The 20,988-nt window shown below is 59.8% G+C and overlaps 8 protein-coding genes across 8 annotated transcripts; 4 read left to right on the forward strand and 4 right to left on the reverse strand.

The window, feature by feature from the left end:
* Positions 1 to 2,435: 2,435 nt before the first annotated feature.
* Positions 2,436 to 4,676, forward strand: PAN0_008c3639 (uncharacterized protein; the record flags this gene model as incomplete). The annotated part of the gene is made up of 1 exon (XM_014801140.1): positions 2,436 to 4,676. One exon carries the CDS (start codon positions 2,436 to 2,438, stop codon positions 4,674 to 4,676), a length of 2,241 nt encoding a protein of 746 aa, XP_014656626.1.
* A 689-nt stretch (positions 4,677 to 5,365) lies between these two features.
* Positions 5,366 to 8,799, forward strand: PAN0_008c3640 (20S proteasome subunit; the record flags this gene model as incomplete). The annotated part of the gene is made up of 8 exons (XM_014801141.1): positions 5,366 to 5,385; positions 5,485 to 5,904; positions 5,985 to 6,136; positions 6,282 to 6,461; positions 6,554 to 7,190; positions 7,540 to 7,575; positions 7,676 to 7,889; positions 7,975 to 8,799. The coding sequence occupies 8 exons, from the start codon at positions 5,366 to 5,368 to the stop codon at positions 8,797 to 8,799; spliced, it is 2,484 nt and encodes an 827-aa protein (XP_014656627.1).
* Positions 8,800 to 8,915: 116 nt separating this feature from the next.
* PAN0_008d3641 (uncharacterized protein) lies at positions 8,916 to 9,448 on the reverse strand (the record flags this gene model as incomplete). Its single annotated transcript, XM_014801142.1, has 2 exons — positions 8,916 to 9,040; positions 9,136 to 9,448. 2 exons carry the CDS (start codon positions 9,446 to 9,448, stop codon positions 8,916 to 8,918), a joined length of 438 nt encoding a protein of 145 aa, XP_014656628.1.
* A 311-nt stretch (positions 9,449 to 9,759) lies between these two features.
* PAN0_008c3642 (methionyl-tRNA synthetase) lies at positions 9,760 to 11,652 on the forward strand (the record flags this gene model as incomplete). Its single annotated transcript, XM_014801143.1, has 1 exon — positions 9,760 to 11,652. One exon carries the CDS (start codon positions 9,760 to 9,762, stop codon positions 11,650 to 11,652), a length of 1,893 nt encoding a protein of 630 aa, XP_014656629.1.
* Positions 11,653 to 11,837: 185 nt separating this feature from the next.
* PAN0_008d3643 (aspartic peptidase A1) lies at positions 11,838 to 13,686 on the reverse strand (the record flags this gene model as incomplete). Its single annotated transcript, XM_014801144.1, has 2 exons — positions 11,838 to 13,260; positions 13,334 to 13,686. 2 exons carry the CDS (start codon positions 13,684 to 13,686, stop codon positions 11,838 to 11,840), a joined length of 1,776 nt encoding a protein of 591 aa, XP_014656630.1.
* A 1,377-nt stretch (positions 13,687 to 15,063) lies between these two features.
* On the reverse strand, positions 15,064 to 17,730 carry PAN0_008d3644 (uncharacterized protein; the record flags this gene model as incomplete). Its single annotated transcript, XM_014801145.1, has 1 exon — positions 15,064 to 17,730. The coding sequence occupies one exon, from the start codon at positions 17,728 to 17,730 to the stop codon at positions 15,064 to 15,066; it is 2,667 nt and encodes an 888-aa protein (XP_014656631.1).
* A 342-nt stretch (positions 17,731 to 18,072) lies between these two features.
* PAN0_008d3645 (UPF0261 domain protein) lies at positions 18,073 to 19,461 on the reverse strand (the record flags this gene model as incomplete). Its single annotated transcript, XM_014801146.1, has 1 exon — positions 18,073 to 19,461. The coding sequence occupies one exon, from the start codon at positions 19,459 to 19,461 to the stop codon at positions 18,073 to 18,075; it is 1,389 nt and encodes a 462-aa protein (XP_014656632.1).
* A 288-nt stretch (positions 19,462 to 19,749) lies between these two features.
* On the forward strand, positions 19,750 to 20,933 carry PAN0_008c3646 (TIM-barrel enzyme family protein; the record flags this gene model as incomplete). The annotated part of the gene is made up of 5 exons (XM_014801147.1): positions 19,750 to 19,856; positions 19,954 to 19,981; positions 20,076 to 20,089; positions 20,152 to 20,642; positions 20,722 to 20,933. 5 exons carry the CDS (start codon positions 19,750 to 19,752, stop codon positions 20,931 to 20,933), a joined length of 852 nt encoding a protein of 283 aa, XP_014656633.1.
* Between the last annotated feature and the right edge of the window lie 55 nt (positions 20,934 to 20,988).

A 20,988-nucleotide genomic window follows, 5' to 3' on the forward strand; every position in this document is an offset into this window, starting at 1 on the left:
CAGTGCAGACCGGATGGTGGTGTGAGAAGGAGGCCTTCGAAGAACGGAAGTGCCGATGGAGTCTCGGCTGTCGAGACGCTGGTGCGAGCTGCGGATGGAAAGCTGGTGAATCGTGGTGAGCCGAAGCCGCCTTTCTGCCTCTGCACTCATGCACTGCCTCGCTAGCGCCTAAAAGAGTGTGAGTTGCCGGTTCCAGCAGTCGTGCTTTTTTTTTTTGACTGCTAGGCGTCCCTTTTTTGGGCGCGTGGCAGGCACCACTTGCATCGACCCGCCTGGCAATGCAGCCACAGCCCACGGGGCAACCGTTGCTATGCACTCTCCATCAATCGTCGATTTAGTGGGCATGCAAGCCTACCATCCTGTATGGCATCAAAACGTCGCGTCGAGATGCAGAGCCATGAACCTTGTATGAGCCTCGCTTGGTTGAGCCACAGCGCCCTTGGTCTCTGGCGGGGGTTTCAGCGCCTTCGCTTCCTCGGCGAGAAGCTGCATCCGAAGAAAAACGGACGAAAATCAGGCAACAAAAATGGACAACCAAAAATCGGTCCTCAATTCATGCCACCAGAGGAGGCGGCCTCCTTTGCCTTACGTCTCGATGCATGCTCACCTCGAGCAACCCACCTCATATCTGGCATCATCTGATCTCGACAATGACAAATCCCACGGCTTGGCAACAGCACCGTGATATCCAGATGAGGTAACCACCAGCTGGAGGCAACTCTGTGGGGGGAACCAAGCAACGACTCGATACCTGCGTTCCGGCGGCATGTGTGAAGGCTTTCAACGCAGCCACAAGCTCGATTCCCAGACCCTTTCTTTTGTTTTTTTAATTCCGCTGCCTCGCCGAGCCACCGAGCCGCGCGCGGACCCAAGCACGGACAGCCCGATCGTGGTCTCATCGGGAATCTAATTTTGCGAGAGAACGACGATCGCCCCCGATGAAATGCAGGCAGATGCACGCGCCGGCGCAGCCGCCCAACTCGACAGCCGCACACCGAATTCAAACGGCTCGCGTCATGGACGAGGTGACATGGCGCTGGTGTTGGTCGAAGCGTGGTTTGCTTGATCCACCGTCCGCTCATGCATCGTCCGCCATGCTGCCCGGCACATTCGCTTGGCAGAAGCGGGCCCGTCCGATGGATCTGTGTCTCTCCTGTCGCTCTCATCCGAGACATTGGGACAATGTCCGTGCGTGTCACTCCGATGATCGTCGCTTACCGCCGCTTCGTCAAGGTGCGTCCGCGTAGAATCTGCTTCGCCAGACGCTCGGTTCGATGGCTCTTTGCACAATCCGGCACAGCAAGCGCGCTGATCACTCGATAAGCTCGCAAGGTAACGGACGGGCACGCTCGTGGATATGAGTCAGTCTCAGTCGCCGCCCGTGTCTCAGGGACCTGACCTTTCCGACTGAAACACTGCCACGCACCAGCTAGCCGGTTGTACAACGCTCTGCAACAATCGACACTATGTAGTCATAGCTGAATCGTCCACATTTCTGATGTAGCCAGACTCCTCATAGACGTCTGCGCATTGGCGTCATGGTAAAGGGGGACAACGCGGTTCGCTAGCATCCATCCTGCTCCCTGCGGGCCTGCTGACGAAGAGGTGCGGCACGAGAAAGCGTGGTCTGCAGTCTGCCGATTGGTTCAATGCTGCTCACCGGCTGAAACTTCGCTGCACAAGTGCATGCTCGATATGGACAAAGCACGACCGGTGGGTTTGCTCCGTTGCCGGGCCATGCACCTTGCACCGGACGCCATGTGCGCGATCTGGTATGTGCATCTCACTGCGCCGCTCAGTTCCGGTTGAGCAACACTTCTACTCTTGGCGAGACGCTGTTTCGCGCCCTCAGCTTGCCATTCGAGTCTCCCTTTCACCGACAGAGCCTTCCAGCGCCTCTCTGGTGTCTGCTAGCTTGGGCCCGGACGCCACTTCGCTGCCCCGGGCCGGATGAGGTGGATGTGCTTATAATGCGCTCCCCTCCGTCCTCCCCTTCCCCCCTTCCCTCTTTCTTTTCCCAGATCCGTCTCAGTCCCTTTGCTTGCCCTTGCCTTTGCGTTCGCTCCTTCCGCTCCTCTTTCCTTTCAGATCCAACTTCGTACTATCCTTTCCCAACCGTGAACCCTGGTGGTCACATCCCTTTCCGCTCTCTACCGCAGACAAACACTTTTCTTTCTTTCCTTTCCGTCCTACTCCGTGTTCAACTGCACACCCTCCTCCAACCGCTTTCGTCAATTTCGGCTTTATCCTCAGTTCACTCGCTAAAAAGACTTCCTGTGGAAGACTTGATCCTATCGAGCCAGCGAGCTTTGTCCTATTCTAGCTAGTCTAGTAGTTCAAGCTTTACCCTCTAAGCCCTTATTTCGTCGTTCAGCGCTCCTTCCTCTCCGAACCACCCTCTTCAGGCTACCGACTCGTCTTAGATCCAAGCAGCCATGTACTTCACTCAGGCTCTTACCGTTGCGCTTTCCCTTTCGGCTGCTGCCGTCAAGGCTGCCCCCGTTCCCGGCAGTCAGAAGGACACCTCGAAGCTCGTGCTTCGTTCGGTCCACGAGAGCCAGATCGCCGTCCGGAGCGTAGGCATCAGCGATGCCGTCAGCTCGAGGCCGCTTCAGGCTCGCGGTCTCGACCCCGTCACCCACTTGCGCAGGGCCATCGACCTTCGCTTCGGCAACGTCGACCCCAAGGCGCGCGACCTTGCCATGGTCACCGAACTTCACCGTCGAGGCCTGCTCGACCAGCTCATCGCAGCTCTACGCGACCTGATCATCACCCTTCTTGGCAAGGGAGGTGGAATGTCGCGCCGACAGGCGAGCACCGAACAGCTCGAGCAGGCCATTCACCAGGTCACCTGCATCCTCGATGCTCTCTTTGGCAACACCGACAGCGACGGCACATGTGCCGACGTGCTCGGCGGTGCGGCCAACTCAACCAACACCACTGGTGCTGCTGCCAACCGAACCGCCTCGCCTCTCGAGAAGAAGCTCTCCGCTCTCGGCGCTCAGCTCCGCAACGGAACGAGCATCACCGAGATGGTGGACGACTACATGGCCGGCAAGCAGGGCAGCGCCTCCACCGCTGCTCAGGCTTCCAAGGCTGTGCCCGCTGCCGCTAAGGCAACCGGCACCAAGAAGGCCGACAAGAAGGACAAGGCCAAGCACCACCCTGCCAAGAACGCCACCTCGACCGACACGACTGCTTCCGCGGCCAAACAGCAGCAGAAGCGCTCCACCGAACTCCTCGAGGCCCGACAGGACTCGGGCCTCACTGGTCTTCTGGTGGCTCTGCGTGATGTTGTGGACACAATCCTCAACACGCTGCTGCCCATGTCTTCGCGCGCCGAGAGCGACAACTCGACCTCTACGACGTCCTCCTCGGGCAAGTGGCCTCCTCAGGACTGCCCTCCGCCCACGCCCAACGATGGCATGTACCGTCCCGGCTGCCCCGGGTACGGTCGACGTGACATCGCCGTGCGCAGGAGCATGGACCAGCTCGGCGAACGCGACGCCAACATCCTGCAGAGCATCATGCCAATGATCCAGATGCTCCTCGAGCAGCTGCCCGCCCTCATCAAGTCGATGGCCTCCGACCCCAACGCCACATCGACCGTCACCTCTGTGACGAACGCCGGCACCACGACCACTGGCCCCACCGCAGCCGCCGATGATGCCTTCTCGCAGATCATGTCTGCGCTCGGCTATGGTGGCGAGGCGGCCAGCCCCAGCCCTTCCTCCGGCTCCAAGACCGGCTCTGCTGCCAAGGCGCAGTCGACCGGTGCTGCTGCCGGGACCAATGGCACCAGCTCGGCTGCTCGCAGCGCGGCCAACCTCAGTCAGAACTTTGCCCGCGATCTGCTCGATGGCGATGGCATGAACCTTGGCAAGCGCCAGACAGGCACCGGTGGTGTCACAGATGGTGTCACCGACGCCCTTGGCAGCGACAACTGCGACGCCAGCGGCAACTCTGGCGGCATCAATGTCAGCCTGCTCAACAACCTGCTCAATGGTCTGCTGAGCGGCCTGGGCCGACGCAGCGAAGACTCGATCCCGCTCGAGTTCTTCAAGCGCCAGGCGACCACAGACGACGGCGACACTGTCATCGGCAGTGGCAACTGCAGCGCCAGCAACAACACTGGCGGTGTCAACCTCAGTCTTCTCGACAACCTGCTTAACGGCCTTCTTTCGGGCATCGGCCGCCGTGACGTCCCCGCCGAGGGAATGGTCTCGGTCGAGGCGCTGAAGCGGGACGCGGCCGAGCCGCTCGCTGAGCGTGCCGACTTTGCGCCCGTGTGGACCGAGATCAAGAAGATCGGTAACGAGCACTTCCACATTGCTCGCGATCTCTCGAACACCGAAGAAGCCGCCACTGCCGCCAAGCGCGATGCCAACACCGACGATGCACCCGACTTTACTCCTGTCTGGGAAGCCTTCCGCGACCTTGTAGACAGCGGCTACTCTCAGGCGGCTGAGGGTTCGTCTGCCCAACGTCGCGACGCCGGTGCTCCGCTCAAGCTCGACTACAAGCCTCTGATGAAGGCCGGCATCAAGTTCGGCAAGCAGGTGTTCAAGTCGTTCACTTCGCAGCACGCCAAGCGCTCCACCGACTTCAAGCCCTTCGTTGATGCGGCTAGCAGCTTTGCTGCCACCGCGATCAAGGAGATGTGGAAGTCGTCGTAAACACGATCCAACTTCAAGTTGTAGCCAACCCTCTCCCCCCCTCCCTCCATTCTCCTCCCTCATGTACAAGTGGCTGAAGCCATGTGGATGATATCCGCGACCCTCGGGAAGGGTCGAGCGGAGCGAACTGTTTCAAATGCAAAGCAAGGGGCATTCGAGCAAACATTTTGCGGCCTGTGTAAGAGCGTGTGCAGACGAGACCCTGAGAAGCAAATGCGGATGCGAAGATTGATGTCCGAGCGCAATGAGTGTAAAGCGCAAAGCGATCTGATGCAGGAACGGCACAAACCCCGACGCAGGAAGTTGGTCGAATCTCACGCGGACGGATGCCATCCGATACGGCCATGTGATGACCGAGCCGCAGCTTGAGCGCGGAAGCTTCCGAATGGCGTGCTGCATGGCATATGCCGACATCGGGCCGAACGCGGACCCTGGATATGAAGCGTGGTCCAAGGTTCAAACCCGGTGCGTCGGGGCATCCGAGACAATCTTTTACCGATGTGAAGTACAGCGGCAAGCCTGGGAAAAAAGAAAACAAGAACACCTCGACAAGCCAAGGGCGGGGTTCGGCTGGACGCTGTTCGGATGCACCCGCCCAGGCCAACGTCACCGAGTGTGCTGCAGCATCTCGCTACAGTATCTGAGCCGCAACCTGTCAACAATTTTCGACGTACACGCCCGAATTCCCGATGGCCGTGGGTGTCGAGCCGTGCGTGCCGCGGCGAGAGAGTTGTCCATAGAATCGGATCGCCCGACACGGATGTGACCGACGACAAGAAGCCGCCAGTCAGTGCGTGGTTGTGTCAAGGTCGAGAGATGGACACTACAACACAGCCGAAGGCAGATACCGCTTGCCCACGTCGGATCTGATGGTGGATCTGTCGTGCGTCTACCGATGCCGAGAGCCGCCCCAACGTCGCTGCGGAAGGAGCAACACTGCACCCGAGCTGCCATGCGAGCAACAGGTGAAACCTGCACCTGGCCTCCTGCAGCAACGAGATTCGCAACGGCGACGCGGTCGGATGGCCAAAAAATCGCTCGCGCCCTCGCGTCTCGGACCTGCAGCAACGCAGCGCCAAACCGCCGAAAGCGCATCCGCCCGTGAAATTGTTCCGGCTCGACCCTTTGCCTGCACAGGCAGCTTTAGCCTTGCATGGCTGCACTTTGCACGAGCACCTTTGCTCTTGACGCTGAACCTCGACCTGCTTCACGGCTCCGCCAAACTGCTGTGACCTGCATGCTTCACCGACAACTCACCTCCTGACTGTTCCGCAGGCAGGTCATCTGCCCTTTGCCGATCCAACTCAGTGTCGGAGTCGCTCCCGAAACCCCACCAACGCTTCTTCTCGCATCCGTGCCGAGTTCGATTTGGTGTCCCGTGGGAGCGGCGCGCTTCCTCGCCTCCGAACTCGAGTTCCCACAAGCCTTTACTTTCTCCACGACGCTTGACGCTGAGCATCGTGACTCGCGACCATCATCACCACCACCATCGGAAACACCGGCACCCGTGCCTGTTCGCGCAATCACCCCGTGGCGCTCGCTTGCAGCGTCGTCGAGCTCCTTCTCTCGAAACTAGTCGCGCACAATCTCATGTCCTGGCTCAAGGCTCGGCCACCACACAAACATTCGGGACTTTCTATCTCAAGCGAGAACAGTGGATCCGCAACGCGAAGGAGCACAGCATCAACCCCTCGCCCATCTATCAAATTCACACTGCCAGCGACGCAGCACGTCGCAAGCCTTGCATCGCCAACATGAAGGAGGCACGCGTCGTCATTATGGGAGGTACGTCTTCGTTCAGCGCTTGACTTGTTCCAAGCTACTCTGTGTCGGATCAAGCTAACATCGTCTCCTCTCCCTCGGTTCCGTGGTCGCAGGCGGAGGAGTCGGCAAGTCGGCGCTGACCGTGCAGTTCGTGCGCAACGTGTTCGTGAGCACGTACGACCCGACGATCGAGGACACATATCGCAAAATGCTCGTCATCGACGGCCAGCAGTGCATGGTTGAAATCCTGGACACGGCAGGCACCGAGCAGTTTCTGGCGCTAAAGGAGCTCTACATCAAGTCCGGACAGGGCTTCATCCTCGTCTTCTCGCTCACGTCGCTAGCCAGCGTCAACGAGCTCGGCCCCCTGCGCGAGGCGATCGTACGCATCAAGGACACCACCGCCATCCCGCTCGTGCTGGTTGGCAACAAGTCGGATCTGCGCGCCGATCGTCAGGTGCCCAGAGAGGTCGGCACCAGTCTTTCGAAAGCATGGGGCAACGTCCCCTTCTACGAGGCGTCGGCGCGCAAGCGCATCAATGTCGACGAGATCTTCGCCGACGTCGTGCGCCAGATTCGCGCTTTTCAAGCCATCAATTCCAGACCAGGCACCCGACCGGGCACCTCCTCGGGCGCCTCGGGCAAGCACGGCTTTGGCGCCAACGGCTCTTCCTCCCATTCCGGCTCCAAGGACTCCAAACTCGCAGGCAGCAGCTTTGGCACCTCTTCCAAAGCGCGCGATCGCAAAAAGTGCGTCATCATGTAGCATTTGCGCAGGGCAGCTCGTCTCTCGGCAGACGTTGCGGCGCGGACGAGCAACCCTTGGATACCCCCGCTCCGCGTAGCGAGCTGGAAGGAACTCGATAGATATACCCCATTCTCGCGGACCCTTTTGTTCCGCCAGCTTAGCGGCGGCTCGGCTTGCAAATGGCCGCCGATGCACGCCTTGCTTGTGCGCAATGACCGCGCAATCCCGCGCATTTCTGTTCCGACTCTCAAACTGTGCTGTGCATGTGTTGGGGGCTTTGAGTCCCCGACTGAGGATGCTGAACAGGATAGTGAAGCTGCAACCATGAAGTCTGTGTGTTTCCTCCGGCAGGGGCGTGCGCCTCCACTATGCGGCTGCAGGTGCAAAGTCCGGATTTCGGCCAACGCGTGCGGGTGCTGAGTGGAGCAAAGCCGCGCATGCAGCCCAACTTCACACACACCCTTGAGAATTGCTGAAATTGGACAAGGCAGCCCAGCAGTGCAGCAGGACAACGCGTCAATCGGGGCAGGAGTGATCGAGGCGCACCCGGCCACAGTGTGGAAAATGCACAGACGTTGACGAAGCTTCGGCCCACACCAACACTCCCTACTCCACACCCCAACGCACCATCCCTTGTCGGACCCTCGCACTTCTCCATCCGCCATCGCCATCGCAGAATCAGAACGGACGGCGAAGACCGGGTAGCACACATACGACCAAGCTATCCTACCAGCCGCACGAGCAAAGACACCGCCCTCATCCCACTCCACATTCCGGTCTAGATAGAAAGGTGGCATCATGTCGCGAAGGTACGATTCGCGCACGACGACCTTCTCGCCCGAGGGTCGTCTATACCAGGTGGAATATGCGATGGAGGCCATCTCGCATGCAGGCACGGTGATTGGCATTCTGGCCAAGGACGGCATCGTGCTTGCCGCCGAGAAGAAGGTGACGTCCAAGCTGCTCGAGCAGGACCAGTCGTCAGAGAAGATCTTTACCGTGTCGGACAACGTCATGGCTGGAGTGGCGGGCTACACGGCCGATGCCAACTCGCTCGTCAACTATGCGCGCAATGCGGCCCAGCAGCACCTGGCGAGCTACGACGACGACATGCCCGTCGAGCAGCTTGCACAGCGTCTGTGTGACTACAAGCAGGGGTACACGCAGTTTGGTGGTCTGCGTCCATTTGGTGTGTCGATCCTGTACGCCGGATACGACGACCACCACCACTTCCAGCTCTACCACTCGGATCCCTCGGGCAACTACTCTGGCTGGAAGGCCACGTGCATCGGCAACAACAACGGCACCGCAACCTCGCTGCTCAAGCAGGACTACAAGGATGACATTGGCATCCAGGATGCCATGGCCATGGCGGTCAAGATTCTGAGCAAGACCATGGACTCGACGTCGCTCGACAGCGAAAAGCTCGAGTTTGCCACGCTCACGCTCAACCCCACCACGCACAAGCCGCAGACCAACATCTTCAAGCCCAACGACATTGACCGTCTTCTTCAGAAGCACGGCCTCGCAAAGCCAAAGGATGCAGAGGAGGCGGCCGCACAGGCCACAGCGAGCGGCACAGACTCGAGCGCCATGGCCGTCGATGCATAGTCCAACCTTCGCCTTGTACCATTAAATTGAGACTAGCTCGTTGATCGACCCGGAGCGTGTGGTGTGACTGCTTGCAAAGACGCGTTTTGTGATTACAAGAACGGAAAACGAAACGACTACTGAGACTTTCCGCCGTCGTTGCCGTCCTTGTTGCCGCCAAAGATGTCCTTTTGGCTGTTCATGATGGCCTGCAGGCGTTCGGGCGACACGTCGACACCTGCATTCTTGAGCTCCTCCATCACTGCGCAAGCACGAGCAAACAGGCAAGGGTGGTCAGTCTTTCTGCCCGTCAACTCAAATCGGAGCGCCAGACCAAAAGCGTGGGAGAAAGCTTACCTTTAGTAGTGGCGTCACGCACCTCCTGGTTGCGCGCGAGCTTCATCATCTGCCACATGCTCGGCTTTTCGCCGGTATGCAGGTCGACGCCGTTAGCCTTCATGACCTCGACGAGGTTTGTGATGGCCGAGAGTGCCGAGGGCGAATGCGCGAGCTTCTCAAAGCCGGGTGGCAGCTGCGGGAACGAGTTGGGCGAGGCGGACGAGGCCCATCGTCGAGCGGAGACGGGCGAGCGCAGCGCCACGGAGCGTGCGGCAGGCGACGATCGGAGCGAGGCCGTGAGTGTTCGTGTAGCTGCGCGATATGCCGACATTTTGGACGATATGTGTATGCGTGATTGGAAAGGGAAGTCCCACTGTGATGAAACGGAGAGGAGGGTGGTGCGAGGATGAGTTGAGTCAAAAATGGTCGGCGGCCTCCACCTCGAGAATCTCTCCGACTTCCGAGCTGACAGATGCACTTTTTTGAAGCTTCCTAACGGAACCCTGACACGACTCCAACCACGAACAACCCAAGCTCGAACCATCAGAGGACACTCAGACGCTGGCCAGCGAGGGCAGGGAAAGAGAGATGTCGCTATCTCTGCGTATGCTCTGCCGTCGCGGCCCGCGAGAGGTGTTGAGCATGTCGTGCCAATCGAGGCCGCTCGTCCAACCACCGCGCTGTGCCGCTTCATGCGAAAGGCTAGCTCGCAGACACTTCACCTCGACAATCAACGCACGCTCAGCACCCGGCCCCGCATCTTCAGGCTCGAGCCTGAAGCCGTACTACGTGACGACACCTATCTTTTATGTAAACGCAGATCCACATATCGGCCATCTGTATTCGGATGTTATCGCCGACGTTCTCGCACGCTACCATGGGTACATGAACTCCGGCTACTCGGCATACGATCGCAACGGACGCCCTGTCAGCGCAGACTCATACGGACTGCAAGCCCGTGTCGCTCAGCAATCGCCGGTATCGCCAATATTCAGCACGGGAACGGACGAGCATGGGCTGAAAGTGCAAAAGGTAGCCGAGGCGGCGGGCGAAGACCCAAGGGCCCTTTGCGATCGCATCAGCCAGCGATTCCGCCACCTTGCAGACGCAGCCAACGTGGACTTTTCCACGTTCATCCGCACCACAGATGCGGACCATGCAGTGGCGGTCGAGCATCTGTGGCGCACGCTGCGCGAACGCGGCCACATTTACCAGGGCAGCCACGAGGGGTGGTACGCGGTGTCGGACGAGGCGTTCTATCCGGAGACGCAGGTGCGCAAGGTGGTTGTCGACGGTCAAGAGCAGATGCAGAGCATCGAGACCGGCGCCAAAGTCGAATGGAGCCAGGAGGTCAACTACAAGTTCCGCCTCTCAGCGTTTCAGCAGCCGCTCATCGACTGGCTCCGTGCGAACCCGACCGCCATTCAGCCTGCGCAACGACACGCGCAGGTCTTGCAGGAGATCGAGTCTGGCTTGGCGGATTTGTCGATCTCACGACCACGCTCGCGTCTCTCATGGGGCATCCCTGTACCCGATGACGCGGATCACACGATCTACGTGTGGGTCGACGCACTCACAAATTACCTCACCGTCACGGGCTATCCAGCCTGGGCGAATGATGCGAGCAAAGAGTCGTCGGCTGTGGAACGTAGTGCATGGCCTGCCGATGTGCACGTGGTGGGTAAGGACATTCTGCGCTTCCATGCGATCTACTGGCCCGCGATGCTGCTCGCTGCGGGGTTGCCTCTGCCAAAGACGATTGTAGCACATTCGCACTGGACCATGAACCGTGCCAAGATGTCCAAGTCGCGCGGCAACGTCGCCAACCCGTTCGAGGCCATCGACATGTTTGGCGTCGACACGCTGCGCTTCTTCCTCATGCGCGTCGGCGGCAACCTCGGCGCGGACTCGGATTACAATCCTGCCGTGCTTGTCGAGTACCACCGCAAGTACCTGCAGGGCCAGCTTGGAAACCTCGTTTCGCGCATCTCGGCGCCCAAGATTCATGCCGGCCTCGCCGATTCTCCGCGCGATGAGAAGGGCGTGCTGCTCCGGCCCTCCGCCGAAGATGTGCGCGCGGTGCTCGATCAGGAGACGTACGCGCTGTGCGAGCGGCTCGAGGAGGAGCTCAAGCAGCTGCCCGGCAAGGTCGACGAGCTCATGCAGGCATTCGAGCTAGCCAAGGTACTCGAGCTTGTATTGGAGACCGCTGTAGGCACGGCCAACGAGATGGTGCAGCGCATCGAGCCGTGGAACGCCGCCACCCCTGTTGCTGCCGTGAGAGAGGCCGTCGTTCTCACGACCGAGACCCTCCGCATTGCTGCGCTGCTCCTGCATCCGTTCATGCCCACCAAGATGACTCAGCTGCTCGATGCACTCCTCATCCCACAAAACCTCCGCACGAGTTCAAAACATCTCGTGAGGCAAGACGTCAACGGCCGCCTCGTCTCCCACGCCCGCTGGCGCGACCCGGCGCAGCCCAAGGTCGAGCCACTCTTTCCCAAGATCCAGCCCGACCCGACAACAAAAGCCTGAACGCAACCTCATCCCTGCGATCCTACCACTCCCCTCGGCAATGCAGACAGAAAAAAGGGGCCAGATCAAACGTCGTTTGTGAATTTCCAAAGATGGTGAAGCAGTGTTCATGAGTGTATGCGTGTGAAATGGACTGAAGCGAAGCTCGAGATCGGTCGAATCGGTCGACGACCCGCAGCGGGTGTTTAGAGGACAAGGAACGCGCCGGCGAAGAGAGCTGCTGCCGAGGCTGTGGACACGGCGAGCAGGGCCGATGGAAGAGTCGAGCGCGCGCCCGACGTGGAACCGCCGCTGCCAGAGCCGCTGGAGCTGCCGCTGCCGCTTCCGCCGTTGCTCGAGCCAGCAACCAGCGACGGGGTTGACGAGGTCACGCCACCCGAGGCCGAAGGCGTGGGCAGGCTACCCCCGCCCACGACGCCGGTTGCGGTCGCGCCCGATGCAAAGGAAGAGGCGCCAGTGGGGAAGGGCAAGCCGCCGCCGATCGAACTCATGGATCCCGTGGCAGACGACGTAGCCTGAGGCGTCTGCGACGAGACAGCGTTGGCAGTGACCGAGACGATCTGCGCCTCGCTGCCCTTGAGACTGGCAAATCCGATGCGGCCGGTGCCGTCGTAGACCTGGAAGACGTTCTTGAGGAACGAGTCACCCACGATCCACTGCGGCACGCCGTACTGCGACGAGCCGAGGTCGATCTCAAAGACGGCGCCGAGACAGGTCTGGGAGGTGGTGAAGGGGTACGAGCCAAGGTTGAAGTCCTGCGGGTTCATGGACCAGCTCTTGCCGCCGAACGTGAGCTGAATGTTGAGGTTGGCACTGCAGGGGAAGAGGTAGTATCCGGGCATTTTTACAGAGGCGGCAGATCGCGAGCCACTGATCTGCGAGTAGAAGGCACGAACGGCCGAGGCGGGACCACCGATGAGCGTGGTGCCCGTGTCGATGGCAGCAAGCGTGTTGCTGCCGATGCGGGCCGAGTTGCCGTTGACCGTGATGCCGTCGAGCGGGATGGTCCAGTAGCCGAGTCCCTGCGTGTTCTGGAGGTTGTTGGGGATGTTGGTGTAGCTGATATCGCCGCTGTACTGGTTCGAGTCGATCTGTCCAAGCGTGAAGACGCCGCCGGGGCTCTGGATGTCGTTGATGTTGGGGTCGTTGGGGTTAATGTTGTCGATGTTGCGTGCGAGCTGGAAGGTGAAGACGTTTTGCGAGAGCACGCCCTGCTTTTCGAGCACCTGCCAGAAAGGCGTGGCGCCGCTGGTCGAGAGCGACTGGAAGCCCATGCCCATGATGCCCGAGGTCGGGTACTCGACCGTGTTGGAAGCCACGGCGGCAGCCTCGGCGAAGGTGAGGTTGTTGACCGTGTAGCCGGCGAGCGAGACCTTGTCGGCGGCGAGGGTGCCACGAACGGCACCGGTGCCGTAGGTGATCTGGAAGGGAGCGCTGGAGCCGACGTAGGTGGAGGAGCTCTGGGCGTTGAACTTGTTCAGATCCGAGTCGCAGTTCTGCGCAGTGCCGCACTGCGAGTCTACGAGCCAGAAATCGGCCGAGCCCGTGTCGAGCACCACGTTGAAGTTTTGAGCGGGTGTTCCGACCGAAAGTTGGGCGAAGTAGTAGCTGTCAGAAGCGTAGAATGAACGGTCAGCCTCCGAAATGAAATGAAAAGATGGAGATCGTGCAGCGGACGTACCTGTCAGGCCCCACATCGGTAAGTCCGATGGTCTGACGCTTCTGGTGGGCGGCGTTGGCGCCGTACTTGGCCTTCATGATCTCGCCCTGTCGGAAGGCCCAGCTCCTCATAACTTCGGGGTCGCGCTTGCTCACGTCCGGGTGCAGAGCGCCGTGCCTCTTGTACATGGGCACCGAGATGGATCCAGCCTGCGAGGCATCGTTGAGCGATCGGCTGGCGAGTCGGAAAGCCTTGGCCTCGGCCAGATCGCCCCGGAATTCAGTGTTGGCCTGCAGCGGAAGCACATACGCCTGGACGGACGAGGCGCACACCAGCGCCGCCGTCACGGTTGAGAGCAGAGCCTGGAACGCCATTCTGCTGGTATCGTCTCTAGACGAGATGGGTGGGCCGTAGGGAATGCTCTGAGGGGGGAGGTGAAGACAAGTCTATCGATCTATGACTTGGGGCGACGAGAATGGCGGGCAGGAGGCAATGGTAGTAAGAGCGGATGGAGCGCTTCCAGGAGCTCAACTGAATGCGATGCAATGTTGGATGCGCCCCTGCCGCGACACTGTTGCTAGGCTCCGCATAGGTGTCGATCGGAAGGGTGGAGGGGGAGAATTCAGCCGAAGCGCAAGGTGGACGGCAGCCGAAGCGACTCGGCGGAGTCTAAGCGAATGCGCGGTGGCTGGCTGTGCAGGCAGAATCTGGCCGGCCGCGCTCACCGAGCGTCCATGAGGGCGGTCGAGGAGGATGGAAAATTGGGGCCCAGCAGCCGTGGAAGGGTCTATGAAAGTCAATGCAAAGCGGCTGAGGCAACGACGCCCTGACGACGCACATGCCCATGCACGCATGAGCCGAGCAGCAAGCGGCCGCAACAGGCTGGCGGAGCAGTGGTTGCATCAAAAACGTGAAGCACTTCAAGGCGAGGCGGGGTTGGGAAAGCCGGCACGGATGGGGGATCCAATTGCCCCATGTCAGAAGGTTTTAGCTGAGACATGCCGAGCAAAGAGTCGGCGACGAAAAATCCACAGGATCGTCCAATTCAACTTGAATGGTCAGGCTCTAAAGAATCCGAGCGTTGGACTCCTGAAGCTTGTCGTCGACAACACACCTGAGCTAGCCTCGACCCTCAGATACAGTAGGTGTTGCCAATCTCAACTCGACGTCGACGAGACCCGATGCGACCATCAGCAGCAAACTGAATGCGTCTGGCAACGACCAGAGTGGGGGAAATCGAAGCCAAGTTTGGGACAGGCTGTGAAGGCCTCGCCTCAGCTCGCTTAGACTCTCGATCCTTCGTGCAGAGATGACGACACGGGCGAGACAGCATCAGCCTCGAGCCTCTTTCTTTCGATTTTGGGCCCCCCCACTGCATCCGCGCGCCAATTTTCCACACGCCTCGCATCCAGTTCAACACGTTGGAAGCAACGCAGCTGCAAGCGAGCAGAGCTGCGTGGCTCTGCTCAGTGATCTCTCGGAGAAGCCGAAACGGTTGGACGCCAGCACTGGACCCTCACTTTTTTTTGGAAAGCTCGCAAAACCGCACGAATCCCCGTCTTGCTTGCCGAAGGCCAAGCATTGCCAAGGGCCGCCCGCTTCGCTCTATCACATCCCCAAGGCGCCCTTCTGCAAGGCTCGCCCTGCATGCATGGATGCTGCTTGCGACTCATCTGGTCTCGAGCAAGAAGACAAGGTCATGGCGCAACACAGGCTGGACTGAGGTGCGGATGGTCGTATTGCGTGAATGCTCATTCTTCCAGAGGCGCTTCGTCCCAAGGACCCGGGATGCGGTCGAACCAGCCGCGCGCCTGGCCGTTTCGTTCCATTTTCCAGTGCCAGACGCGCCGCATGAGCTCCTCGGACGGCAGCTTGGCTTCGCCCAGCCAGTCGGCCAGCCAGGCATCGAGCACCTCCATATGACGTGCGGCGATCGGCGGGGGAAGACGCTCTTCAATCTCGAGCACGGTGAGCGCCACGTGCGTCTCGGACGGTTTGAGCTGCAGCTGTCGCATCCATGCTAGCACATCGATGAGCTCTTGACGCAACAGCCGCGCGTCGGAGACGTGGCCGGGAAGATGCTGCATCGCGAGCAGGAGGCGCAGGTAGTGCTCGAACAGCTTGCTGGTGAACACGAGCGCGCCCAAGTCGTCCGGGCTCACCGCAGTGCTGCTTTGCTTGACGCCAAACGCAGATGAGAACCACTGCTCCATCTTGGCACCCACCGCGTCGTGCGACAGGATCCAGCCTGCTGCCCCTTGCGCTTGTAGCTGCTCCTGCAGAGGTGCGCGGAAGTCGACCAGCTCAGGGTGCTTTCCGAACAGCATCGAGCGGAACACCTGGCGTCCAAAGCTTGCACCCTGGCTCGACGTGGCTTGGGTGCCACAGGCAGCCTTGAGGAAGAGCGCCAGCACCGGCGCATCCGGGAACAGCCTCACCGTCTGTCGGTATGCGTCCCAAAGGCTCTCGGTGCCCGCAGCGCCGCAAGAGTGCAGTCCGCTAAATACCACCGACGCCAGAATTGGATCGGCTTCCAGCTTGTACCTGTCCGTCACCTCGTCCGTCTCGCTCAGAGATGCTTGGGGCTGAGAGAAGGGCAGCACAAACGCCGGTGCTTCAAGCGATTCCAGCTCTATATCCTGCCTCGTCTGGGGTCGGGCTGCATGCTGAGTTATGCCTACGTCGGTCCAGAGCGCCAGCTGTCGCAGCGCCTCGGCGACCTCCTGATGTCGGAACAGGTTCTGCAACAGCACCGACAGGCATGCCGTGGTTGGCAAGACGTTGCGGTCCAGCATCGCTTGCCAAACAGCGCATGCCACGTCTGGGCGTCCGCGCAAGAGGCAACCTTGCATCATCATGGTGTACGCGTAGACGTCGCCGCGGAGCTGCTTGAATGCTTGCGACATGAGAGGATGCGTCTCGCTCCGTTCACCCTCTATATCAGCACGAGATCCGCGCACGAATATTCCCAGTAATGAGAGGGCCTCTTGCAGATGCACCTCTGGCGTCTTGGCCATGACTTGGAGCATATCAAGGCAGACGTGGTTGAGCCTTCTCTTGGCGTGTTCGGGTAGTGCCTCCATATCGGCATCTTCGTATTCAGCGGCTAGAAGCCTCTCAGCCTGCTGCAATGCTTCCATGGCATCGTGTGACCCCTGCGCGGTCCGCACCAGCGACTTGGCCAGCTCGAGGTAGTCGGTCGCAGCCATCCGAATGTCGAGCTCTTGCTTGCACTGCTCCAGGCGGTCAAAGTAGTGTCGGATGCGTCGATAGTCGCGGTTCCTCCCGGCAACGGCGACGGCACTCAGCAGGGCGCGCATTTCGAGCAGAGAGTGTTGCGGCACATGCTGCTCGGTGAGGAGGTCCATGAGCTCCGTATTGGCGAACTGCTCGGACGCGGCTGTCTTGCCCGCGCTCTTGGTCAGTGCGATCTCGATGCGGCCGACGACGATCTGAATCACTTCGTTGCGAACATCGGCGATCTTTTTGGTGGGCTGTCCATCGCCCTGCAAGCTTCCAAGGACGCAAATCATGGCGCTTCGAGCCCTCTCGTCTGCCAACCGAGTGCATCGTCGTGTGAAATCGAAGACAAAGCTTCTGTGCTTGGGCATCTCGTTGGGAAAGGCGCTGATCATGGTCGAGAGGACGTCCCCGAGTCGCGGAACTAGGTGCAAAGCCCTGCCGTCTCCGCTGAAGCAGAACGACGATATCGTTGCGAAGCTGGTAGTCAGGTAGGAATAGGATCCCCACCGCAGATCAGTGCTGAAGCTCGCCACGCGTTGGACGGTCAAGGCTAGCAGCGCCAAAGCGTCGGATGCCTCGGACGGCGTCGCCACCTTGAACACGGCGCGGCGCAGCACGTAGAGCGGCCAGGCTGAATCGTCGGTATTGACCATATATCTGCGCGCATCGGGCCAGCTCTTGCAGAGCATCGCGTTTCGTATAGCCACCCAATCAGCCTCGCTGAGCGAGCTTCGTCGTAGGAATGCTTTCAGGATGGGCCGCATCCGTTCGTGATCCGACGCCAGAGCTGCATACTTTCCCGGGCAATATGCAGCCAGTCCGACGAGTGTATCCTCGAGACACTTTGCTTCGGTGAAAGGAAACGTGCTTGCGCCCGGAGCAAAGATTCGGACCGTGTCTTCGAGATTCAGGCGGGCCCAGGGAGGACGTTGACGTGGTCGCTCCAGCGGTGTGACGAGCGCTTCATCAGGTCGTGTTGCGAGCTGTGATGAGTCCATCTGCATCGAGACACTGTCACTCATTGAAGCAGTCGATGACCTCGTCGTTATGGTTGAAAAGGCGTGTAGACGGGAGGTACCTGCCGTGACCACCCGGGTAGGCGTAGGCGGGTGGGCGAATACGTGCGTCCATGCGGCCGCCGCCGCCTTTGCGGATGGTGGACATCTCGCCTTCATCTTTGTGCTTGCCAGTGTCCTTCGGTCATGACTCCGCGATCCCGTTCTGCTGTGCAACGAAGCGTGTGTGGTCAATGAGTGATACCATCGTGGGCAGGCACGAGTCTCAGAGACACCAGAAGATTTGGGAGCCACGGGGCGGAAGTGGATCCCCGACTTCCGAAATCCTTTCGCAATCGAAGGGCAAAAATTGAGGACACGAAATTAGAGGCAAAATTGCCGGACCTGAGCCGGCCTGTTCCAGGAAAGAAGCTTTCATGCAGGGTCCCTTCACATCCTACTGCTTTGGAGATCAGGTCGACAAGTAAGGCGCAACAATGCATTGATGGGCAGACATTGCTCCTAGATGATGCGCAACAGCTCGTCCACGACAGCTTGAGCGAACTCGGGACTGTTGATATGGCTGTCCTTGGTCACGACTTGAATGGTGTTCTTCTTGTCCCGACTGGCAGCATGTTCCTGCAGCGCACCCTGGATCCCATCCAGCAGGGCGTCTCTGGCTTCCGGATTATCCCACACGCCGTCGGTGCCGTCCATCGCGGAGATTCCAGCCTGGGGGGACAAGATGCGGATCGGCGCCGCCTCCTTGTCTCTGCCACGGCGCTCCACTCCTTTAACAAGCTGGCCGACCAGGAATGTGCCGAGCTCTCTGCACTGATCGCTAGACGTACGGACCAGCGTCACCTGACTGTTGTGTTCGTAGACCTGCGCTCCATCCTTGGTGTGGTGCATGGGGCCCTTTTCGGACGACTTTTCGAGCTCGTATCGCGACGGCAGGCTCGCAAGGGAGCCGAAATTGATCATGTCGAGAGCGCCGAGAGAGACCACCTGTGGGATGCCGTATGCTGCAGCAGCTGTGAGGCGGTCTGGTCCTGCGGAGAGGACGCCGTCGTAGAGGTGATCACACAGCTCAGTGGTGGTTAGATCGATGACTGCGCAAAAGAAGCCTTCTCGAATCAGCCTCTCCATGGTACGGCCGCCCGATCCGGTCGCATGGAACGCTACAGGCTCGTAGCCTTTGTCCTTGAGCAGATCTGATATCTGGTTCACACCGACCGTAGTGACGCCAAACATGCTGATCGCTACCAAGGGTTTGTGGTCTTTCTGCCCGAGCTCCGACTTGGTGTGCGCGCGCCTAGACGCAAGATGGGTATGTGCCATGCCTGAAATGGCGGCCAGAGCGTTCTGCAGCGTCGTCCTTGTGATGGCATTGAGGGAGCCAGAGATATCTCCGACCGAGGGCATGATGCAAATGTCGCTTTCGCCGAGATACTCGCTGACGTCGCCACTTGCCATTGTGGTGAGCATGAACTTGGGCAGCCCGATAGGGAATCTGGAGTCGCGCATGATGGAAGTGGCAAACGCCGTGTTCTGGCTACCGCCGAATGAAGCGATCGCATCGACGGCTCCTTGAGCCTGCAGCTCCCCCAGCTCGTGCAGGCAAGCGCTCTGCAGCGCGTCCCTCACGGCATCTCGCTCGGTCGGCGGAGACTGATGCCTGCCGCGAGACGAGTGGCCCTCGAGAAGCTCTTTGGCTCGGTATAGCTTGGACCCTGTGCCTATCTCAAAGGAGCCGGATGCAGAGCCCTCTGGGGCGTCGCGGGTGCTAGCATCGAACACCGCAACGTTGCAGCCGCGGTCTTGAAGCCATGTGGTCGCAAACTGATATTCGGTCTGTTTCGTGTCGAGCGTGCCGATCAAGGCGACGAGCGGTCTCGTATCGCTCGACATTGCGCCAATGCCAGTATTCGAGGCGCTGGGCTCGTAGGATGATCGTGAAGGTGCTGAGGAAGGAACCTTTGCTTGGCTGACTGTACCGTTACGGCAACCTTCGAGACATCTGCAGGACCCTGCCCAAAAATTGCCGGCGACAAGGATGTGGAGGAACGCACGGGGCAAGGACCGGCTTTGAATCTGAAAAGCTTCTTCGAATCAGCCAAGCCGGGGATTTGTCGCTGCAAGCAAGCGCTCCTCCACCAACTCCAAACGACTTGACTTTGAGTATCCGAGCTAGCAAAGATGACCTACGCCGGCCAGCCCAAGGACGGCCGGGAAGCCGCACAGAGGCTGCGTGATACTCTCAAAAGCGGTAAGCCCATCATCGGATCGGGAGCCGGTATCGGATTGTAAGCCCTTTTTAGCTGTGTAGGATGGCCACAGTGAGGTAGCCGCTGACGAGACGTGCCTCGACCTCTACAACTCAACGTCTGAAACGCTCGACAGGACGGCCAAATTTGTGGAGAAGGGCGGTGTAAGTGCATTGCGAGCGTCGGTCTAGTTTTCGAGCGTTGCCGACTTTGCTGATCATGCTCGCTTGTTGCTTCGCTGGTCGGCTGTTCATGTAGGCCGACTTGATCATGTGAGTGCAGTAAATGCGTCAATCACACGAGGAGCTTTCGCTGACGGATTGTGCTCCGACAGCCTCTACAACTCGGGGCGCTACCGAATGGCGGGTCGAGGCTCGTTGGCGGGTCTGATGCCCTACGGCGATGCAAATGCGATCGTGGTCGAGATGGCGGCTGAAGTGCTGCCCGTCATCGAGCACACGCCCGTCCTCGCTGGCGTGTGTGCTTCGGATCCATTCCGATCGATTCCCAAGTTCTTGCGTCAGCTCAAGGAGATCGGCTTCGTGGGCGTTCAGAACTTCCCCACGGTCGGTCTCATCGACGGCAACTTCCGACAGAATCTCGAAGAGACGGGCATGAGATACGACAAGGAGGTCGAGCTCATGCGCGAGGCCAAACAGCTCGGCCTGCTCACCACACCGTACGTTTTCAACACGCACGAGGCTGAGCAGATGGCTACCGTCGGCGTCGACGTCTGCGTTGCCCACATGGGCCTCACCACCAGCGGCAGCATTGGTGCCAAAACAGCAATGACCCTCGACAACGCCGTCAAGCTCACAGCCGAAAGTAAGTTGCTCCCTTCCCACTTTGGTATGAGGACAGATCGTGAACTTCAACTCACATTGGCTTGCGAACCATTCGACAGTCACGGCCAAAGTGCATTCCATCTCTCCCGACACCATGGTCCTCGTGCATGGCGGGCCCGTTGCCAGCGCCCAAGACGCTCAATACGTACTCGACCGCGTGCCTGGCCTCGCCGGCTTCTACGGTGCCTCCAGCATGGAGCGTCTCCCCGTCGAGACCGCCTTGGAAGAGAGCATGCAGGGCTTCAAGAATCTCAAAGTCGCCTCCAAGTGATTGTCCCTGCAATCTCAACCCGATGCTCGCAGGCAAAAACAAACAGCCTCGGCAA

Source organism: Moesziomyces antarcticus (assembly GCF_000747765.1).
Source record: "Moesziomyces antarcticus DNA, scaffold: scaffold_v10008, strain JCM 10317, whole genome shotgun sequence".
NCBI lineage: Eukaryota > Fungi > Basidiomycota > Ustilaginomycetes > Ustilaginales > Ustilaginaceae > Moesziomyces > Moesziomyces antarcticus.